Source organism: Sphaeramia orbicularis, chromosome 8 (assembly GCF_902148855.1).
Source record: "Sphaeramia orbicularis chromosome 8, fSphaOr1.1, whole genome shotgun sequence".
NCBI lineage: Eukaryota > Metazoa > Chordata > Actinopteri > Kurtiformes > Apogonidae > Sphaeramia > Sphaeramia orbicularis.
The window spans coordinates 34,999,228-35,020,582 of NC_043964.1; the positions used below are offsets into that span (position 1 = coordinate 34,999,228).

General features: G+C 38.5%; 3 protein-coding genes across 5 annotated transcripts; 2 read left to right on the forward strand and 1 right to left on the reverse strand.

The window, feature by feature from the left end:
- The first annotated feature begins 369 nt into the window (after window positions 1-369).
- gys1 (glycogen synthase 1 (muscle)) lies at window positions 370-10,109 on the forward strand. Its single transcript, XM_030141318.1, is given in 21 exon segments — window positions 370-558; window positions 2,441-2,559; window positions 2,789-2,970; window positions 3,974-4,057; window positions 4,059-4,122; window positions 4,125-4,165; window positions 4,407-4,592; window positions 4,688-4,727; window positions 4,730-4,831; window positions 5,017-5,134; window positions 5,634-5,754; window positions 5,872-5,978; window positions 6,073-6,147; window positions 6,344-6,536; window positions 7,384-7,414; window positions 7,417-7,443; window positions 7,446-7,508; window positions 7,594-7,689; window positions 7,769-7,932; window positions 8,037-8,117; window positions 8,734-10,109. Coding segments are annotated over 20 exon segments (2,139 nt in total). The 5' UTR covers window positions 370-558; window position 2,441; the 3' UTR covers window positions 8,980-10,109.
- Window positions 10,110-10,158: 49 nt separating this feature from the next.
- On the reverse strand, window positions 10,159-17,979 carry aspdh (aspartate dehydrogenase domain containing). Its single transcript, XM_030141313.1, has 7 exons — window positions 17,818-17,979; window positions 17,580-17,724; window positions 17,335-17,419; window positions 16,087-16,236; window positions 14,338-14,561; window positions 14,111-14,250; window positions 10,159-10,391 (listed from the first exon to the last, which is right to left on the reverse strand). The coding sequence occupies exons 1-7, from the start codon at window positions 17,915-17,917 to the stop codon at window positions 10,354-10,356; spliced, it is 882 nt and encodes a 293-aa protein (XP_029997173.1). The 5' UTR covers window positions 17,918-17,979; the 3' UTR covers window positions 10,159-10,353.
- Window positions 16,132-21,312, forward strand: tmem86b (transmembrane protein 86B). Of its 3 annotated transcripts, none has more exons than XM_030141316.1 (4): window positions 16,132-16,203; window positions 18,916-19,051; window positions 19,189-19,432; window positions 20,712-21,312. In XM_030141316.1, the coding sequence occupies exons 2-4, from the start codon at window positions 19,001-19,003 to the stop codon at window positions 21,161-21,163; spliced, it is 747 nt and encodes a 248-aa protein (XP_029997176.1). In that variant the 5' UTR covers window positions 16,132-16,203; window positions 18,916-19,000; the 3' UTR covers window positions 21,164-21,312. The 3 variants fall into 3 exon arrangements, with proteins under 3 accessions (XP_029997176.1, XP_029997174.1, XP_029997175.1); XM_030141314.1 differs by having other exon boundaries at window positions 16,143-16,280; XM_030141315.1 differs by having other exon boundaries at window positions 16,175-16,252.
- Window positions 21,313-21,355: the final 43 nt, after the last annotated feature.

Genomic DNA, 21,355 nt, shown 5'->3' on the forward strand with positions numbered 1-21,355 from the left:
TATGAAATAGATTAAATAGAGATGAAGAGGGGTTGGTTGTCTTAATGTCAGAGATATATGTTCCAAATTTTACACACTCTGACCCTTAGAGGACATTAAAAATACCCTCCTTGTTTCTCTACGTGCTCACTGGCAGATAGGCAATAGTCCCATGACTTCCGTCTTTCGTCAGTGTGCTTTAATGGGCCAATCACAGCGCGCTCGTTCTCCGCTCAGCCAATCGCGTGTCTCCGTTGGGTAGAACGCCCAGATCTCGTCGTTATTAGAGCAGAGGCGGACATCAAGTGGAGACCGAGGCCAATCAGAGCAAAGCTCATGAATAATACCTCAGCGGAGACCCCGCATCCACCAACGCTGTCTTCTTCCTACATCACAGTCCGTCGGCGTCCAGCCCCCTTTAACATGACAGCGTCTGCAGAAAACCAACGTGAATCGCTGCCATTTAACTAAAGCCGCCGCCCCCTTTCTCCCCACTCCGCTGTTTTCCTTTTTTTGGGATTGACTGCGACAGCTGCCGATGTGTAGTTCATCTGCGTGAAGTTAGGACAAAAGCGTAGGGTGAGTAAACATCTGCTTGTTATTTCTTACAATGACAATATTTGAGAGTTCATTAAAAAGCCGTGAACGCGCATCGGGACGCGGTGTCCTTTGCGCGTTTCCGCAGCTGGCTTGCAGAAAGTGATGTGCTTGATGTCACGTTCGCTCCACAACTCATGTTAACACACTGCACATACATACCAGCAGCATGCATACAAAACCAAGCAACCTGCAGTGGGTTCTATGGTTCTGTGGATGAATGTGCTTGTCTTCGGTGGGGCTGTGTCCTCCGTGGGATTTGTGTCCCTTGTTAGACCTGTAGAGGCCTGGATGGGTCACTTAATGCATCTGAGTGCATGATCATGATGGGTACTGTCATGAGTACATGTTTATGAGGCTGTCAGTTGTCCACCATAAGGTATTTGTTTTGCAGTGTTTTAAATTGGTCAAGGTTTCCACAGTGAAAACGGGAAATCTTTGTGAGTGCTCTAAGAAATAAGCAGTGGGTTAATTTCAGCCCTGTGGGTTTTTACTCCAAGTCTATATAAGGATATTTGGTCTTCTTCGTTCCCGGATGTAAACACTCTACTTACAGGTTGAAGACTTTTATTTCAGCTGTTTGCCAAATGATCTTTTGCCAAGTTCACAAAACAAAAATAAAATAAAGAAAATGAAATCTTCTAAGTGGTCCTGTGTGCCCCCTCTACCCACTGCTGGGAGTCCCACATGAAGCTGATTGGTAGGTAGGTTGTAAAAACAGATTAAATTTCAAGTAAGCAGTGGAAAACTGTTCAAAGATGCGTACAGGAACATTGTATAGGTGTGTTTGGCTCAGTGTGTATTGCCACTTGGTAGTTTTGTTTTTTTTTAGGTGTCATGTCTCAACATCACAGGATTACAACACTTCCTGGGAGAATGTCAACAACTACAGTAGTGTGAATGCCTGGATCAAGTTCGTACCTGATATGTGTTCATGCCAGAGCCCTCCTTTACCTTGGCACGTCACTCTCGCATCTCAGGAGGTTGTGTCACACACATAGGCAGGAACTTAACAATAATTAGGATTTGAGGGTAATGTTGCACACAGGAAAGCAGCTCTCCCTTTTTTATTATATTTAATATGTATTGATAATAGAGTGGCAGTAAACAAACATTTTCTTTTGCAGTTGGATGAACTGTATTCCATATTGTGAGAAAGTTAGGATTGAAGTTTTGATGTGACAGAGAAAACATGTTTGTTTTCAGTCCAAAAAGATCTGTAGCATGTTACATGCATGCCCTTTGACCATCTAAGGCTGTACATAGAGCATTGGATCTTTATTACTCAATGCGTTGTGTGTTTGTCGGTGCAGCCAAAGGTTAAGCCAAAATTATGCCTCCTCTCATATCACCTTCAAAGGCTGAATTCTGATCACTCTGATCCAAAAGTCACAACTTAAAACAATGAACAATGCTGACATTGTTCGATTTCTATGAAGGTTACATTTGCATCACAGTAGTATAATGTAACAGGAGTTATGAAATAAGGTGTGTCATCCATTGAAAGCCTGCTGCCATTGGCTGGTGTATGAGGAAAAGTTGGTCAACAGAGCATTTTGCTTTATGTGTAGGTCACAGTTGACATTTTAGTGATTCTCGGCTTACAATTTGAACAGCCATTTCATTCACTAGTATTTGAATCACTTGAAAGAGTTATATTGATTGATTAGAAAGTTATATTGATTTATTAGTTGGTAAACTTCAGTTGCATCATAGCTTTTATATTTTTAGATCAGAAATGTCATGATGTTGTTTTTAATATTAATGCCTTTCATTTCACACCCTTTTGATGTGGTTATTTGAACATAAAAACCCTATAAAGTTCTGTTTTGCTTATGTTGCTTCCATTTCTGTGTTTACCCAGCATGCCGCTGGCTCGCAGCCTGTCCGTCACGTCCCTGTCAGGGCTGGAAGAGTGGGACGAGGAGTTTGATTTGGAGGACGCTGTTCTTTTTGAGATTGCCTTGGAGGTCGCAAACAAAGGCAAGTGTTTGGCTTAAGTGCATATATTTGGTCCTCACTTGTGTGTATTTGTATCTGGATTATTTAAACCTGAACAAATAATACGCTAATTCAAGTGAAAACTCAAGAACAATACACCTTAAGCTTGTTTATTTACACAAGAAAAAGGTTTTAAGAGAGACTTGCAGCTGTTACACTACATATGGATCTGCCTGATAAGTTTATCTTGGCTTTGTGTGCATGTGTGAAGTCGGAGGCATCTACACCGTCATCCAGACCAAAGCCCGTCTGACCTCAGAGGAATGGGGGGAGAACTATTTCCTCGTGGGCCCCTACGTGGAAAGCAACGTGCGCACTCAGGTGGAGCTGATCGAGCCCACCAACCCCGTACTGAAGAGAACCATTGACAAAATGAACTCCAGTGGCTGTAAGGTACTAACACATGTACTGTACATAGAACATTCACCTCTGAGGTAAACATATACGTCCTGCTCAAACACTGCACGTTAGTTGTGGAGTGACATTGATGAAAATACGTCAATGAGCCCCACTCGCAAACTCTGTTAAACATTATCCTCACATGCAATTTTTAATATCGGACCCCTCCACTCTCCACCCACCCCTCTGTCCCTGACCGGGATTTTAAACCTCGTGACATTTTACTGCAAAGGTTAGAGGTTGTATCAATGTCTCTCTGTCTCTCTCAGTCTTAAAAGATACACTCCAGAAATAGATGACAGTCGGTGAACGTGCGTGTCTGTGTGTGCGCGATACTTTTAAAGCTTTGTGCTGTGTCACTGTGGGAGTGTTGTGGAGTAAAGGCTACAGTATTAACATGATATAGACAAATGACTGTATCTACATAAAGTGTGCTTGTGCTTGAATATTTTTTTTTTCTCTATTTTCAACTTGCACATGTGTTAAGATCAGATCACTGAACAAGTGTACTTTTGTTTAACTGGGTTCCATTTTATGCAGTCTTAGACCTTACCAGGAATCTGATCATATTTGAAGTCATATTATGCATGTATGTAAGGCTTCAGAAAACATATTGTAACAGAGAGTAAGATTAGATTTATTTTTGCCGTATTTTAATATGTACAGACTTTAATGTGTTTTAATTTGTTTGGTTTTTGTTATTAGTCATTATTATGTCTTTCCATATTTTTAGATAAGACCTATTTTTTGTGGTTAAATTGTAGAACTGCTTTGGTAGCAATAGTTTTCCGGGCAATTGTTTTGGGTTCAACTGGTTTAGAAAAATAACAAATAAAGTGGCTTGCACACGGAGTTGGTTGTCCCCATTCTGTATTGTTGACAGTAACACTAGATTACTCTGCAAACAAGTCAAATCAGTAAGTGTTAGAATAGTTAAAGTAAATAGCAAATGGTTTGCAAACATTTGATGTAGCTAAACTCTTCATCCTTCCAACAGGTCTACTTTGGCCGCTGGCTTATTGAGGGCAGTCCGTATGTTATTTTGATTGATGTCGCATTCACTGCTTGGTCTCTGGACACCTGGAAGAGCGAGCTGTGGGAGTTCTGTGACATTGGCGTGCCATGGTTCGACCGTGAGGCCAACGATGCCGTGCTGTTCGGCTTCTTGACATCCTGGTTTCTAGGAGAGGTCTGTAGCTCACTGACATTAAATCACAATACTAGCATGATAAATTTCACACTTCAGTAGCATGATACTATGATTCTGAGATGCCTCATACATGCAAGACAGTCAGCTACAATATATTATAATGTCTGTGTAAGTGAAAACATAAAATTAGTTCTATGAATAAAAAAAACTTTGAGTTATGGAGAGAAAATTTGACACTGTGTGTGAGTATATAATGACTATTTTCTCTCCCATGTGACAGTATGCAGCCCAGTGTGAGGAACCTCCTCACATTGTTGCTCATTTCCATGAGTGGTTGGCTGGTCTGGGTCTAGTGTTGTGTAGACAGAGACAGCTGCCTGTGGCAACCATCTTCACCACTCACGCTACACTACTAGGACGATACCTGTGTGCAGGAAATGTGGACTTCTATAACAACCTTGCAGAGGTATGTACAATGTATAGAGGTTACTTGACACTTGAATTATATGCACAGAAAGGAATCAGAATGATGATGGTACTCTCTCGTCCTGTTTGTGACAGTTCAATGTGGATAAGGAGGCGGGCGACAGACAGATCTATCATCTTATTGTTTGGAGAGGGCGGCCGCGCACTGCGCCCATGTCTTCACTACTGTCTCGCAAATTACAGCTATCGAGGCAGAGCATTTGCTCAAGAGGAAACCAGGTGTGTAGAGGTGAAGTAACGCGTGAAACTACATTCAGCAGCTTCCTGATGCTCATTTATGTTACCAAACTACTAGGTCAAACCTAACCGAGATATAATATATTCTGCTATCTCTTATTGCCAAAGTTAATTAATTTTTCTCAGTATTTTCTCATGTGTGTTGTTTTACCTTTTATGCCACACAGACATTATCACTCCTAACGGGCTGAACGTGAAGAAGTTCTCTGCTGTGCATGAGTTTCAAAACCTCCACGCTCAGAGCAAGAATCGGATTCAGGAGTTCGTCAGGGGACACTTCTATGGGTCAGAGTCCTCACATCATACTGTACACCACAGCATCACCGAAGGGTCCAAACTTTAACATGTGTGCTCTGAAAGAAAAAGGTTCAATACTGATATCTTTGAATAGACTAAGTAAAATTGTTTACTCATAGTGCTAAAGGGAAAAAGTCAAGTTAATATTGAGAAGAATGTGCTCAGTTTGATATAGTCAGTTAAGAATAATATGTTGCACAGCCTGGCCAAAAATAGCTCCCACCTGAAAGTACTTCCACTGGGATAATTATTTTAGTGATTATATGTTTCGGCTACAACTTCTTTAACCCTAACTGATGTAGGGAGTAGCTTCTCATTTCTGACCAAACATCAGTTTGATAGAGAGCATGAAGATCAGACTGTGTTTTATGGAAAAAGGCTTTGATTGGTCCAGGTGTTCACTGCGAATCTGACCTTCTCTGGTCTAAGTCAGACATCAAAACTTCCACACTATAGATCATGTAACTTCTAATATCTTAATCATCAGGCACCTTGACTTCAACCTGGACAAGTGTTTGTTCCTCTTCATCGCTGGAAGGTATGAGTTCTCCAACAAGGGAGCCGACCTCTTCCTAGAGGCTTTAGCCAGACTCAACTATCTGCTGAGAGTAAGTGTGTGTTGTTCTGTCAACATTGGATTTACATGTCTGTGTTTGGTAGGAGGAAGTTGAGTATCAGGTGTAAAAAACTAAGGTCCATATTTCTCTCTGGTTTTCTTGTTGCAGGTCAACCACAGTGATGTGACTGTTATTGCGTTCTTCATCATGCCGGCTCGGACAAACAACTTCAATGTGGAGACTTTGAAGGGCCAAGCTGTCAGGAAACAGCTTTGGTGAGGCTGTGATTCGAGATGTTAAACAAGCTGAAGAATCAAACTGTGGTCCTCTCATTATACTGTGTTCTTTTTTTGTGTTTGTTATTGACAGGGACACTGCTCAGACTGTAAAGGAACGCTTCGGAAAGAAACTTTATGAGTCTCTTTTTAGTGTAGTTGACCCTCAGTCACATTACTGTATGAAACCTGTATGGAATGACAACCCTTGTGTAAAGTAAACCCTTTGATAAAGTAAATCCAGTCATTTTCCATCAGACCTTCAACAGATGTGCTGAGATGAAATGTGGACACCTATATAGTGATTAAGTCTTAAACAAGCTGATTTTCACTGTTCTGAAGTCTAAAAAAAAATCCTTCTTTAGTGGGCAGCTACCAGATGTGGCCAAGATGCTGGACAAAGAGGATTTCACCATTATGAAGCGTGCCATCTTTGCTACTCAGAGACAAAGCCAACCTCCAATCTGTACCCACAACATGCTAGAGGACAACAGTGACCCCATCCTAAGCTGTGTCCGACGCATCGGCCTCTTCAACAGCTCTGCCGACCGCGTCAAGGTATGTCCATCAGCTGTGCATCTCAAAAAATTAGAATGGTGGGAAAAAGATAAAAATGTAAAGTGGCAAGGTTTTTTTTTTTTTTTTCCATGACATTTGGTGATATTTGTTGCGCAGAAAAAGTTCACATTAAAACAAGTCACAAAATAACATTGACTTTTGAAATAGGACTCTAAAAAGAGGCAAATCAAGTACAGAAGATGCAAATTCGTTCCTAATATAAACATACTTACCTACAAGTGTACTGAGTGCAAATATGCAAATTGAGTTTGTTTATACAAATTCATAGCAGCACATGTGCTTTACAATTCAATAATTTTTAGAGTGTGTCAGAATATTAGACCTACATATATAGGATTTGTTTTGATGATTGTTCCATGTTCCATTCAAGTTTTCCAGGGCACATTTTATTGCTTTTATTGTCTTGGGATGGTAAACACCTCTGCTAACGGTTGTTAATTAGAATGGAGATAGAAGTGTTGGTCAATGTTTCAGGGGGATGTTAATTCAGAGACAAATGATTATGTTTACTAAGTAAATTAGCGCACATTCACTCCATTAATTTGGTATGAAGACAACTAAACTGTAACCTTAAACTACACCACAATAAAATGATTATCCTTGTAAACTAAATAATTTACAATTACTTTGAAAAATTGTCAAACTGTGTGGTACAGCACAGACATATTTAGAAATGACAGGGTATGTTACAAACAATCAGGTTCATCCAAACAGCCATCCCATATACCTCATATACACCATACCAATACTGTAAACCTGTAAATAAATGAATACTACTTTCTGTGCTCTGTAGGTGTAGTAAATAATTACCTTCTGCCATCTTTAGATCATCTTCCATCCAGAGTTCCTGTCATCCACCTCCCTCTACTTCCAATGGATTACGAGGACTTGTCAGAGGCTGCCACCTTGGGGTCTTCCCTTCTTACTACGAGCCCTGGGGCTACACACCAGGTAAGGCAAATGCAAGGTAACAAAGTGTAACTATGTGTGTAGATAAAGTATATTGAAGTGTTGTTTCTGCTTCTGTCACTGTCAGCTGAATGCACAGTCATGGGAATCCCATCAATCTCAACAAACCTCTCAGGCTTTGGCTGTTTCATGGAGGAGCACATAGCAGACCCTTCAGCATATGGTGGGTTTCTATCATCACGTTAACTTTTACTGAACAGAAGTGCTGATGCTTCATTTCACCTCACTGTTTCCCGTTGCAGGTATTTACATCCTGGACCGACGGTTCCGAGGCGTCGACGAGTCGTGTAACCAGCTCACTTCCTTCCTGTTCCAGTTTTGCAAGCAGAGCCGACGCCAGAGGATCATCCAGAGGAACCGAACTGAGCGTCTGAGCGACCTTCTGGACTGGAGATATCTGGGCAGGGTGAGATCTCAAATCCAAATGACTGGTTTTGTTCAAGATGGAATTACTTGTTTAATTTAATTTTAATTTAACGTCTTCTTTCTCTGTCTCTTTGTCTTCACTAGTACTATATATCTGCCCGCCATATGGCCCTGGCTAAAGCTTTCCCGGACACCTACATATATGAACCTCATGAACCCACTTCAGTAAGTCTCTTTGGCAGCGGCACACTGTTTTTTCATGTATTTAATCCTCAAAGACCAAAACAGCTGCCGGTGACTAAAAGCATATACTGATTTAAAATGTTTAATAACTTTTAAACTATTAATCCTATCAATGCAGTTAAATAATTCAAGTAAAATGCAGTTTCACAGCTTCTCAGCAGCATCAGATGTGTCTTATTTAGATGTTCAGAGGTGCAGTAGCGAACATAAAAACAATGTCATCTTGTGCAACTTTGATTCACTAGTAAAACCCATGTAGTTTGACAAATAACAGTGGTTGTAGATACTTGTTTTTATGTTCAGTTAATGATATATTTTGCTGAAAGTCACTTTCTTCAGTTTTGTCTGTTTTGATATAATTACCTATGAATTTATTTTTATGAACATTTACATGATCAGTAAATTAAATATTGGAAAATACCAGATTTTTACGGAAAATACAAAACATAATGTTATAATAAATGGTAATAAATCACTTAAGAAAGGGTAAGTGTAGAGAAAAAATCATATGGAAGTCATCACAAAAATAGTTCTAGGGCTGTAAGGGTTCAACTCAAACCGGGACGTTTTTTTCAATTGTTTTGATTCTCATCCCCAGACCTCGGGTTTCCGTTACCCCCGTCCAGCCTCCGTCCCCCCATCTCCAGCCCTGTCTCGCCACTCTTCGCCCCACCACAGTGAGGCAGAAGACAACGATGAAGACGAACGTTACGACGAGGACCTGGAGGCAGAGAAGGACCGGGTGAACATCCGTCAGCCCTACTCAGTGCCGTTCAAAAACAAGATTTCTTCTGTCCAAGGGGCCAATTTGAACAGCGATAGCGTCGCAACTGACAAAAACTGAAACATATGTAGACTCACAAACAGCTCCAGTACATGCTCTTTAGTGAAACTTCATCTGCGGCAATTGTCACCCATGTATTACACAGTTTATAAATGAGTGCAGTTATGTGGATGAGTTTGGTTAAAAAAAAGAAATGTAATTATATATATCTATCAGCTTTTTGTGAAGATTGCATCACTGTCAGTGTCTTCCCAACCTCTGCATACCTCAGAATTTTTAAAAATGTCAGTCAGTTTGATATGTATTTGGTATTTCTTCAGTTACACCAGCAGTTCAATCAGTGATTAGCATTGTGGAGTAAATGCAGCAGCTAGAAAGGGCTAAATAAATGCTCAATATGGGAAAAAAAGCATAATTTCTGGGTTTTGGAGGATACTAACACTGGATAATTTGAGTATAGAGCAATGAAGAAAATAGAATTAACTTGAGCCTCTGGCGTTTATACTTGAGACTATAATGTGGGTATGTGTGGGGAAAGCAGTATAACCCTCCTTTTTACCAGCTTGTCATCGTTCTACATTTGAAACAGGTCCAGCTATTCTCGTGGTTTTAAAAAGTTAAATCTATAAGTTGCTGTGCATAACCACAAAGAGCACTCAGTGTCAAACTCTCCACCTGCTGTAGCATCTCCCCCCCCCCCCCCCCCCCAATTGCCTTGTTTACTGTCAAACTTCCATAATGGAAATAAAATGCAGACAACACACATAACAACTAACATCAGGAAATAACATTGAGTAACTTTTTTTTCAGGCATGTTTTACTTTTGTTTCTGCCTTATTGTATCACAGCCTTTAAGTGACAGTTACCACTAAGCCTCACACTCCTCTTTATGTCTGTGTGTGCTTGTGCTTGTGTTGGAGCAGGTTATCCCTGAGTTTGCCTGTTTTGGGAAGTATTTATTTGTAAAAGACATAGAGATGATAAAGGAAAAAGGGACTGTGTCCTGACTGAGAGGTTTTCAGGATAAAAGAGGTAATGTGAAATGTCTGGAAAGTGGGTCTTGAGTACTTGCCTGTCATGGAGAAAGAAAGATAATTTTACCAGATGTACACTTGCACTCCCTCAAAGAGTTTTATCATTTGTTACAATCTTGCACCAGATGACCTATAATAAAGTTTAAATATAACATATATCTATCCCATCAGTGTTTAATAAATGATAAGTGTCTTTTTTTTTTATTTACAGTTCAGTTTATTTTGAATATGCAACAAAACAAACTCTGTACAGCTTATTATAGCGCAAATATTTACGTGTCTGAGGGTTTTCCAAATCTCAGTAACATCATGACACTGACACCATCCACACAGCATATCCACAAGTAACTGACAGAGTGGAAGCCTAGTGATGGATCCTCTTCCTGAGTCTTCATCTGCTTCAGCACAAGTAAACCCGACCCCCGTGACCTTTGCAAACTGGGAGAAAATGGATAACATTAGCATAAGGGATAAAATTATGGACTCAAAAGTCAGAAATATTTTGAGCTGCACAATGTTCATAAAGGAGTTCAAATATTGTTTTAAATTTATGGTCAACAATGATTTTCCTACTCCTAAATCACATGAGCAGATTAGAAGTCTGAAATCTAAATTTCTCCAGCATGTCAGGATTTTGAGTTATGCACAGGTCAGTGTATAGGCATCAGCAGGAAACCGCACCAGTGTTTCAGTTCTGTGAATTTTAAGGCTATGTTCACAATGCAAGCAAAAGTGGCCCAAATCTGACTTTTTACCCTTAAATATTTGACCCATATCTGATTTTTGTTATGATAATCTGAAAAGCACTTGTCAGGTTTTTTTTTTCCAAATCAGACCAAGGCCACTTTGATATGTGGTCCTAAATCAGATACATATCAGATATTTTGCGATGGGATTTCAGTCTGAACAGTCATCTTGAATTTCATCAAACTTTACTTCACAGAAAGATCCATATTTACATCTGTAAGCATGGTGTGCTGCGTGTGATGGTACGTCTGGTTTCCATTCTTTCTGGAACGGAAACCAGGTACCAAGGTCCTCCAACCCAAACATCATGGTGATTACTGTTGGTTCCTACAGGAAACTGTCACAAGTCACAAGAATAAGAGACAGTATCTGAAAGTATCTGGAACAGTTTTGAATCAAGCTGACGATGGGTTCTGATACTAAGGTGTCTTTTTCTCTGGGCTTGATGTTCACATCTCTAAGTAAATTAGAACAATTTAGTACATATTATCTTCAGATTGTAAACACTCCTTAAAAAGTGTTGGTGCATGTTCTGAAAATGAGTGTTTTTTAGACATTCACATGACTTAAAATCCTGACAAACAGCCCCCAGTAGCAGGTGATTTTTTAAAGGGGTCATATTTTGCTAAACCCACTTTTTTTAGTCTTTGGTACATTTATTTGTGTATTTGGACCCTAATAGTTCAAAAAGTTTGAATTTGAACCCTCCAGGTGCTGTAAAGTTATCTTTATATTTGTTTTGGCAAAAATCGAGTGGATTTCTGCCACATGTTTTAATTCCTGCTTAATTTGTTATGTTTTATAACTAGTTACGTCATGACATTGGCACATATAAGGTCAAGACTTCCGACAAACATTTCTCCGAGTACGAAATAATTGTTTGTCAGCAGCAGCGGTTGTAGTCCATACTGAAAATATGTCCAAACTTTGAGCTGATTACCTAAAATGTTCAGTTACTGGTTGAACAGGACAGAGCAGTACAGCCAACAACCTGGAGGGGGTGGGGCGGGGCATGAAGTGGCTCATTTGCATTTAAAGGGCCAGCGCTCATAATGACCTTTCTGGTGTCATTACTCAGAAATAGGGTTGAAGATGGACCTGTGGAGTTGAATTAATGAAGAATTCAGACCCGAGCATAGCATTTATAGTTTATGAAGACCACAGGGAAATATTTTAAAATGCATAATTCCATTTAAAAAAGCAAAATATCACTCCTTTAAAATTTATTTCAGGTAATTGAAATTAACCTTTGTAAACCTGTAAATGTTTTATAGTGAATTCTCAGAGGTGCTGCAGATGTACTTCCAGATGTATTATTAGTTTTCTTTATACATTTATGACTAGTAGATTTTCACAAAGGATGACAGTTGGACTCATTTACCCGCTCTCTGATTTGGATAGTTTTTTGTCAGTGTCCAGTCAGATTCATGTGTAAAAACAAAATCCCAGGGATTGGTTGAAAAAAAGAAGGAAAGAATAAACAAAAGTTGCATATGATTGTTGTTGTTCTGCATTGTAGGATTCAGATAATACAGAAGGTCCATTCATGTACAGATGGAGCACAGGTCATTACGCCGACGCTGCGGTTAACTAGAGCTGTGGTATTAGGCAATGAGACGTGTGTGCGGTGATGGGGGCGTGTCAGTGTCATTATTATGAGTTTACTTTCTAAACTAGTTTAGCTTGTCAGTGATGTGTCACAAGGACATGCTGTTTGTGGAGGAAGGAGCCATTATGTTGCTAAATCCGTGAAAACCATTCCGGTCCTGGAACAAAAACTAAAACTGCCAGGTGTGTATTTGTGTGTAGTATGTCATAAGAAAATTCAGTACTAGAGTAATGGCAACAAAGTGTTTCAATTAGAACAACAATGCACTTTTTGTTACTTGATGCTGGTTCTGCTAGTTTTGTGTTTTTTGTAAGTGTTAACAGGCTGGTTTGAAACATCATTTGTTATTATTATTATTATTATTTTTAGTAGTTGTAGTAGTTGTAGTAATAGTAATAGTAGTAGTAGTACTAGTAGTTGTAGTAGTCGTAGTAATAGTAGTAGTAGTAGTAGTAGTAGTAGTAGTAATTGTAGTAGTTGTAATAATAGTAATAGTAGTAGTAGCAGTAGTAGTAGTTGTAGTAGTCGTAGTAATAGTAATAGTGGTAGTAGTAGTAGTTGTAGTAGTCGTAGTAATAGTAGTAGTAGTAGTAGTAGTAATAGTCATAAGAGTAGTAATAGTAGTAGTAGTAGTGGTAGTAATAGTAGTAGGAGTAGTAATAGTAGTAATAGTTGTAGTAGTAGTAATAGTAGTAGTAGTTGTAGTAGTAGTAATAATAGCAATAGTAGTTGTTGTTGTAGTCGTAGTAATAGTAATAGCAGTAGTAGTAGTTGTAGTGGTTGTAGTAATAGTAATAGTAGTAGTAGTACTAGTAGTTGTAGTAGTCGTAGTAATAGTAGTAGTAGTAATAGTAGTAGTAGTAGTAGTAGTACTTGTTGTTGTTGTAGTAGTAGTAATAATAGTAATAGTAGTAGTAATAGTAGTAGTTGTAGTAGTAGGAGTAGTAGTAGTAGTACTTGTTGTTGTAGTAGTAGTAATAATAGTAATAGTAGTAGTAATAGTAGTAGTTATAGTAGTAGTAATAATAGTAATAGTAGTAGTAGTAATAGTAGTAGTAATAGTACTAATAGTAGTAGTAATAGTAGTAGTAGTTGCCATTAGTGTCCATCAGTGTCAGTGAAGTGAAGTGATTAGTTTTCACCAAATCGTCCAATGTCCTTCATGTATGGTATTTCAGTGCAGTATGGGAAGGTCTTGGACAAGTTTTGTGGACGTTGGAACTTGACCTTCATTTCCAAGGTCAAATCAGAGTCCACATGTCAAATTTGGCCTTCAGCAAGAGTGTCACACAATAAGTCTTCACCAAATTGTCCAATCTCTTTCATGTTTGGTATGTAGGTGCTATGTGGGAAGGCTCCTCAATGAATTCTTTGGCCATCGACCTTCACTCTTATTTTCAAGGTCAAATTGCAGTGTATGGTCAGGCAGTGTAATTTGGTCTAGGAAAGCATTTCAGTCAAAAGATTTCTTTTGCTCTAACCTGTGCAAACTCTGTACTTGTAACTTTAGCCCCTGGTGGTTTAAGACATTTGAGTGGTGACATCATCCAGGTGTCTAGTTTGCTAATCTTTGGCTACAAACCTTGGAATTATTTATGAACATTAAAAGCATAAAATTGTATTGACTGAAGTTTGAGCCCATGTAAAATCATGTTAGTTTTTTTTGTGAATACATTTAAGATTTTTTTCCAACTTCGATACAGTCTGCACCAAAGATTGCAGTTGATCTGGTTAGTTTTCACATCATGGAGCTTTACTTCAGGAAAATGTATACAGTATTTTGAATGAGAGCAGGACTCACCCAGTAAACTATTCCAAAATGAATTATATGTTGCGCTGCCAGTTACAGCTCCAAGTTTGGCTGGATTCCTTCTTACAGTACGTACTGAGAAGCCATTAGGCCCAGTCACCTCCACCTCCACCACGTGATAGTCACTCAACCTGAGGAAGATGTAGTGAAGATGAGTGATTAGTGCTTCATTGAAGGTGGATAGAAAAGGCTGATTTAACATTTTTAGTTCAACTCACACAGTGTCTGATACAATCTCTCCCTGAACACCAGTAAAACCAAGTGACCCTGCTGCCACCGCTGCCGCTGCCATGGTGTTGACATTGTTGGGAGCGAGGGGGCATAACTCTGCCACTGAGCCTCTGAATAAAACACGTCTGCCTTCACCCTCCGTCCAATCAGAGAGGACGTCTCCTGTCAGCCGGAAACAGGATGGATGCTTGGACATTCTTATAAACAAAGCCTGAAAAGAGTCAGAGAGAAGGAACACGGCCGAGGTCAGAGGAGGCATTGTGTTACATTCAGCCACTGATATCCTCATGATGATGGAGCAGCAGCAAAATGAACTCTATTCATGTTCTAAGGGCACTGGCAAATGAATCATTGTGAAGCAAGATGATTTTGGAAGTCATTAACTCATAAAGACCCAGTGCTACTTTTATGGCAGTTCCCGAATGATTTTTTTCTCTCTATTTAACCTTTCTTAAGCAATCTATCACTATTTATTATGGCATTATTCTCTGTATTTTTTCTTTTTTTTTTGTGAAAATCAGGTGTTTTTCTATATTTAATTTACTGACTATGTAGATGTTCGTAAAAGCTCAGATTAAAGTTGAGTCTTATTATATCAAAAACAGAAAAAAACTCAAGAAAAACTGACTTTGTCTGCAAATAATATCAATAACCAATCATAAAAACAAATGTTTCCATCCACTGTCATCTGTCAAACTCCATGGGTTTTACTGGTGAATCAATGTTGTAGAACAGGGGTGTCAAACTCATTTTAGTTCAGGAGCCACATTCAGCCTAATATGATCTAAAGTGGGCCAGACCAGTAAAATAATATAAATAATAGGTAAAGAACTTATAAATAATGTCCACACCAAAGTTTTTTCTCTGTTTTTGAGTGAAAAAAGTAAAATTCCGTAATAAAAATGTTTACATCTACGAACTGTACTTGAACATAACATGAACAAATATGAACAACCTGAAAATTCTTAAGAAAAATAAGTGTAATTTTAACAATATTATGCCTTAGTTTATCATTTATACATGTGCATCAGAACTTACAGATCACAGTGGATCTACAAATACACAAAATATTTAGCAACAGACAGAATATTGTTAAAATTCTACATGCGTCTCTTAAGAAATTCCATATTGTTCATATTTGTTCAGGTTATTCACATTTATTGTAAAAGGATAGTCTGTAAATATAAACATTTTTGTGTAATTTTACTCTTTTTTACACTAAAAAGAAGACAAAAATTTGCATTTTTCATTATTTATAGGTTGTTAAGATTGTATTTTACTGGTCTGACCCACTTCAGATTGAATTGACCTAAAATGATTTTCACATCCTTGACTGTTAATATCTTCATTATAATTTTTGCATTCACAAATTCATCCCAGGGGCCGGACTGGACCCTTTGGCGGGCCGGTTTTGGCCCCCAGGCCGCATGTTTGACACCTGTGTTGTAGAAGATGACATTGTTTCCACATTCACTACGGAGCCTCTGAATGTCCAAATGGGTCATATCTAATGACCATGAAAAGATGAAAAACTGCATTTTACAATTATTTACATGTATTAAGAGGATTAGTGGATCAAGATGTATTAAATATTTTAGATCAGGAGATGATTTTGGTCCATGGTGGATCTTTGGGCCTTTATGGGTTAATGCTTTTGAGGTAATATTTATATATTTATCAACTATAACACAGAGTTGAACTTTTCAAACCACTCCTTTTGTACCCTACAGTGTTACCTTCAAGGCCCCGCTGTCGTTCAGCCTTTGGATGTCCTGGCCTCCCCATAATGCACCACTGGGAACATAGAGAGTCCTTCCATACTGCTGAGCAGCCTGACGCAGCTTCAGGTTCAGGTCAGAGTCAGAGAGGGCAGAAGGAGAACCCACCTGAGAAGAGAGATTGGTGAAAACACTGACTGTGGGAAATTCAGGTTAATACAGCAAACATACACCAACCAGCCAAATCACTATAAATACTAAGAGGTGAAGTCATACTAATGGCACCTACAGTCGCTGAAAAAATTATTAGACCATCAAAAGTCATCAAAAGCAATGGTTATGCAATCAAGTACTAACTCCTGTGTGTATCATGTGACTAAAACAGACAGAAAAGAACACATGGAATGCCTTAAAGCACTGTTTTTGTCAGTACAACGCCATAGATATTGATGTAAAAACTTAAGCGATTTAGGTTATTATCAAGAAAACATGGAAAATGGCTGGATATCAGCTCTGAAATTAAACTCTTATGAGCTATTTTTGTTGTCATCGTTATATTTATCCAAACAAATGTACCTTTAGTTGTACCAAAACTATTAAAATGAACAAGAAATTGAAGAAAACAAGGGTGGTCTAATAATTTTTTTCGCGACTGTATACTAGGCATCAGGTGAACAGTTAGTCCTCAAAGTGGATGTGTTAGTAACAGCAAAATGGGCAAGTGTAACAATCTGAGCAGCTTTTACAGAGGCAAAATTGTCAAGGCTAGACAACTGGGTCAGAGCATCTCCAAAACAGTAGGTCTTGATGAGTATTCCATGTTTGTGGTAGTTCTTACCAAAAATAACTGAAGCAAGGACAATGTAATATCAGTCCAATTAAGCATCTGTGGGATGTGCTCGAAAAATCTGATCGAAGGATGTCCAGTGAAGCAACTTATCAGTCTGTTACCCGTTTTGACACCAAAAGGGGGATCTACTTTTGGCTTTTGCTAATAATGTTATGTTTCTGCAGACACTAAAATGGTTAAAGATCTGGTTTTGCTTCCGTAGACCACTTGTGGTAGGATACTAGCACCCAACAAGACCTGCAGTTTTGGAGATACTTTGACGCAAAGGTGCCGTTTTAATGAGATTATCAATTTTATTATTACTGCTTCACCTGTCAGAGGTCAAAATGTTATGTCTGATGATTGTATGTTTTATGAAATCAGTCAAGTCATTTTGCACTGAGTTATCTTATTTTAGACACAGAAAAGAATCTGACCATAAAATGAGAGTGAGACAGGAAATGGAGCCCAAATTCTTTCACTATGTGAGGATGGCACACCTCTACGATCACATGACACCGTCTGTAAAACACACAGCAGTAACTCATCAAACTAAACATGGAGTATTAAGTCATAAATGTGTATTGCATGTCTATTAACCTACTACAAATACATGTCATATAAGATACTACTACTGGATTGTGAATTTGTGTGTACATATGGGTTATGTAAGTGTTTTCACCTCTCAGCAAAAGATGATAAATCACCAAGTATGAGCTCATCAGGAACTAAACCTTTGAGTTTATCAGTGTTTCTGTTCCAGACAAATGCTAATGATAAACCATGAGCAGCTCCATCTTTAAGGATCCTCTCCACTAGGTACTGTCCTGAAATCACACATAAAGTTAAGCTTCACAGATGAAAAAAAAAAAAAAAAGGTAATAGCTTAGTGTGTTTGGGGTTTGTAAAGGAATTCCTACCTAAATGTCCATATCCTACAACTCCAATCCTTAGAGAAGAAGAGCTGGATGCCATGTCCTGTGCAGAACAAACAAATGCACCACTAACAGCTCTGATCATTCACCTGCCTCACAAACAAATGCTAAATTTACCTCACTTTCTTAATTTAATACTCAGTACATTTACTCACCAAAACGATTCCACACCCCGTCAGAGCCCTGCGTCCCACAACCTGCGAAGCCCACCACTCTAGGAATTGTTGCACAGTTCAAAGTTTAACCGGTCATAGTTAATCATTATTAAATCTGCACAATAATTCAGGTAGAGCAGAGAGCGCTACACCTCCATCACCTCAATTTCAGATCATTAGAAAATTATTAACAGTAATAAAGAATAACGTATAACAATTAATGAGCCTGTGTTTGTACTGAATGTAAATATCATAATGTAAGTATTGCTTTTATATCCATAGCTCTCCTCCATAGTCATGTGATGCGACACTTCCTTTTTGGACAAATCTGACACAGTGTGGCCATCTAGTGAACACTATATTACTCTCACCTGATTATTTAGATTACCTATTCTATCACAACCAACAACAAATCAGTTCTAGTCATTTATTAGCAAATATTCTGGATTTGTCTCGCACATTACAACATAAAACTAAATGACTGTGGCTTGTTTGGACATTTCAGCCTTAACCTATACTGCTATAACTGTTTCAACAAGTTTGTTTGATTTTATAATGTAGGTTTTTTTATGTGGTTCATTTAATTGGTTAGATATAAGTATAAATCAAACACATTAACGACAAATCAAAATGATTCTTATCATGTTCTTATCATGTATGGAGGTTTACAATTTACTATTATTGTACCCAGTTCAACTTTGCCCTTCATATGTTCGTGTCACCAAGAATTCCAACTACAGAGGTCAAAGGTCAGCTGTTCGTCCATGAGAATTGAAAACAGGGAGAACATTGATTATCAGAGCGCTATCAGACAGCCTAGAATGGTCCAAAGTGCATTTCTGTGAAACTCTAACGGATTGTACGGATTTGACGGAGAGGCACAGGTGAACAAGACAGGATCTGAAGACTGAATGTGTTTGTGATCCAGAGAGAAAAGAAGGAGGAAAAGGACACGGGTTCATCTGACTGAGGACAGACTCTACAGCAGGTCACATCAGGACTGATAGAAGAAGATGGACATCCTTGAGACAGACGCGTACGACAGGAGACAGCGGAGAAACATGGTACCAAAAAACCCCTTCTATGACATGTTAAGAGTAGTTTAGGTTACTATGACTGCATGTGAAATCATTAAAACTGTAAAAAAAAACATAAGTTCTGACATGTTTCCCCTCTATCCTCTGCTCTTCCTCTCTGTCAGTCCTGTGCTCTCTTTTTGTCTTTGTTGCCTTTCTTCGTAGCCTCAGCGGTGTACTTCTACCTATGGACGCCTGATTCCCCTGCGTCCATCATGTCTGCAGGTGTCAAGTCAGCACCGACACTCCTGCTGGCTCTGGTAGTACTCAGCTGGAACGGAGCTCACAGCGTCCTAGGTGTGGCTGGAGGGCTGCTCTTCTCTGCTGTTGGTGACTGCTGCCTGGTCTGGAAGGAGCTTTTCCTGTACGGTAGGAGTTTCTAAAATATTTCCCATTTTCCCTAACATATGCACACCAGCAGATGTGGAACACTAGGAGAACTTGACACAATCTGAAGATATTCTGCAGGGATAGTGCAGTGGGAAAGGCAAACTCACTTTGAAGGTTTCCCCAAACTTTATTTTATTTATTTATTTATTTATTTATTTTACAGTTTCTATTCTGGCTTGATATTAAAACATATATTTAATTAGATATTGATTTCAAACATATAGGAAGAAAGAGAACTCATGAACTCAATCGCAGCCTTAATCAATAAAGAAAATAGAAATATAACACAAATAGAAAGCAGCAAATATAATCTCTAGATATTCCAAAAGTACAGTAGTGAAGAAGTAAACAGTTTTTTTGTCCCTCCCCTCTCATATAAGAATATTATACAGATCTATTTATATACATACATACGAACCAATAAACATATAATCGTGGAAAAAAGTATTAGACCACCCCTTGTTTTCTTCAATTTCTTGTTCATTTTAATGCCTGGTATAACTAAAGGTACATTTGATAACAACAAAACAACAAAAATAGCTCATAGTAGTTAAATTTCAGAACTTATATCCAGCCATTTTCCATGTTTTCTTGATAATAACCAAAAACACTTAAGTTTTCACGTCAATATCTATGGCATTGTACTGTCAAAAACAGTGCTTTTAGGCATTCCACGTTTTCTTTTCTGTCTATTTTAGTCACATGATACACACAGGAGTTGGTACTTGATTGCATAACCATTGTTTCTGATGACTTTTGATGGTCTAATAATTTTTTCTGCCACTGTATATGCATAAACATACACCTGCCAAAAAAACTGAGGTAAGAAATGGATCCCCAGTGATAATCAGACACATTCATTTCTGCTTCTTGAAATATTATTTTTGTAATCCTTTCCATTTTATATCTTCAGTCTGTACAAAGTAAACGTTTCCTTATTGTGCCTACTTTAACTATTTTAGCATGAAATTACCCCCTCAAGTATTAACTTTCTTTTTGTTCTGTGAATATTTTTTGAATATTACCTGTTAATAAGTGATTCTTTGCTTTGAGCATAATAACTGCTGTTTAATGTTCTACCTGATCTGTGAATTTTAATATTTGACTATAAAAATAAAATGTATGATCATAATACTCAGCAATTAGACATGAATGAAGGTCAAATTGAACCCATTTTTAGTTGCAATCTACATTTAAAACATCTAAAAATAGCCATTTCTATTTATTGAATGTAACAGTTGTGTCTCCTCTCTTTCAGGAATGGGTGCGTTTGCTGTGGCCCATCTGTTGTACTCCATCACATTCCTCACGTCACGTTATGCAACATATTCCTCTTCTTCTTTGAACCGCTTTCTTTATCTAATCCTGTTCGTGGCCGCAGTAGGTTTCTACGTCTACATGTTCCCATTCCTGCAGAAGGCACCGAACTCAGAGGTGATTATTCCAGCTGTTGGGGTCTACATGCTCTTAATCATTCTAATGGGGTCGTTAGCAATTAAAACCCGCCATGCAGCGACGCTGTTAGGCAGTTTGATTTTCATGGCATCTGACATGGCGCTGGCTCTGCAGATTTTTAAGGTGATGCCACATATGGAGCATGGGAACACAATAGTCATGGTAACGTATTATTTGGCCCAGCTGCTAATTGCTGTGGGTGATGTAAAAGCAGTGGAAAACAAAGATGACTTTTCAAAGTGGAAGAGGTCATAAGCAGAGTTTCTTTGGCATTCAATAAAGTATCTACCTACGTTTGTTTGGTAACATTCCCAAGCTGCCTATAAATACCTTCCAATAGGTCACTGATTTAAAAAAAAAAAAAAAAAAATGAAATGAAATGAAATGAAGACAACAGAGGAAGATCAATTCTCCTGGTCAGCACTTCACACTTCCAGCCTGCATTCA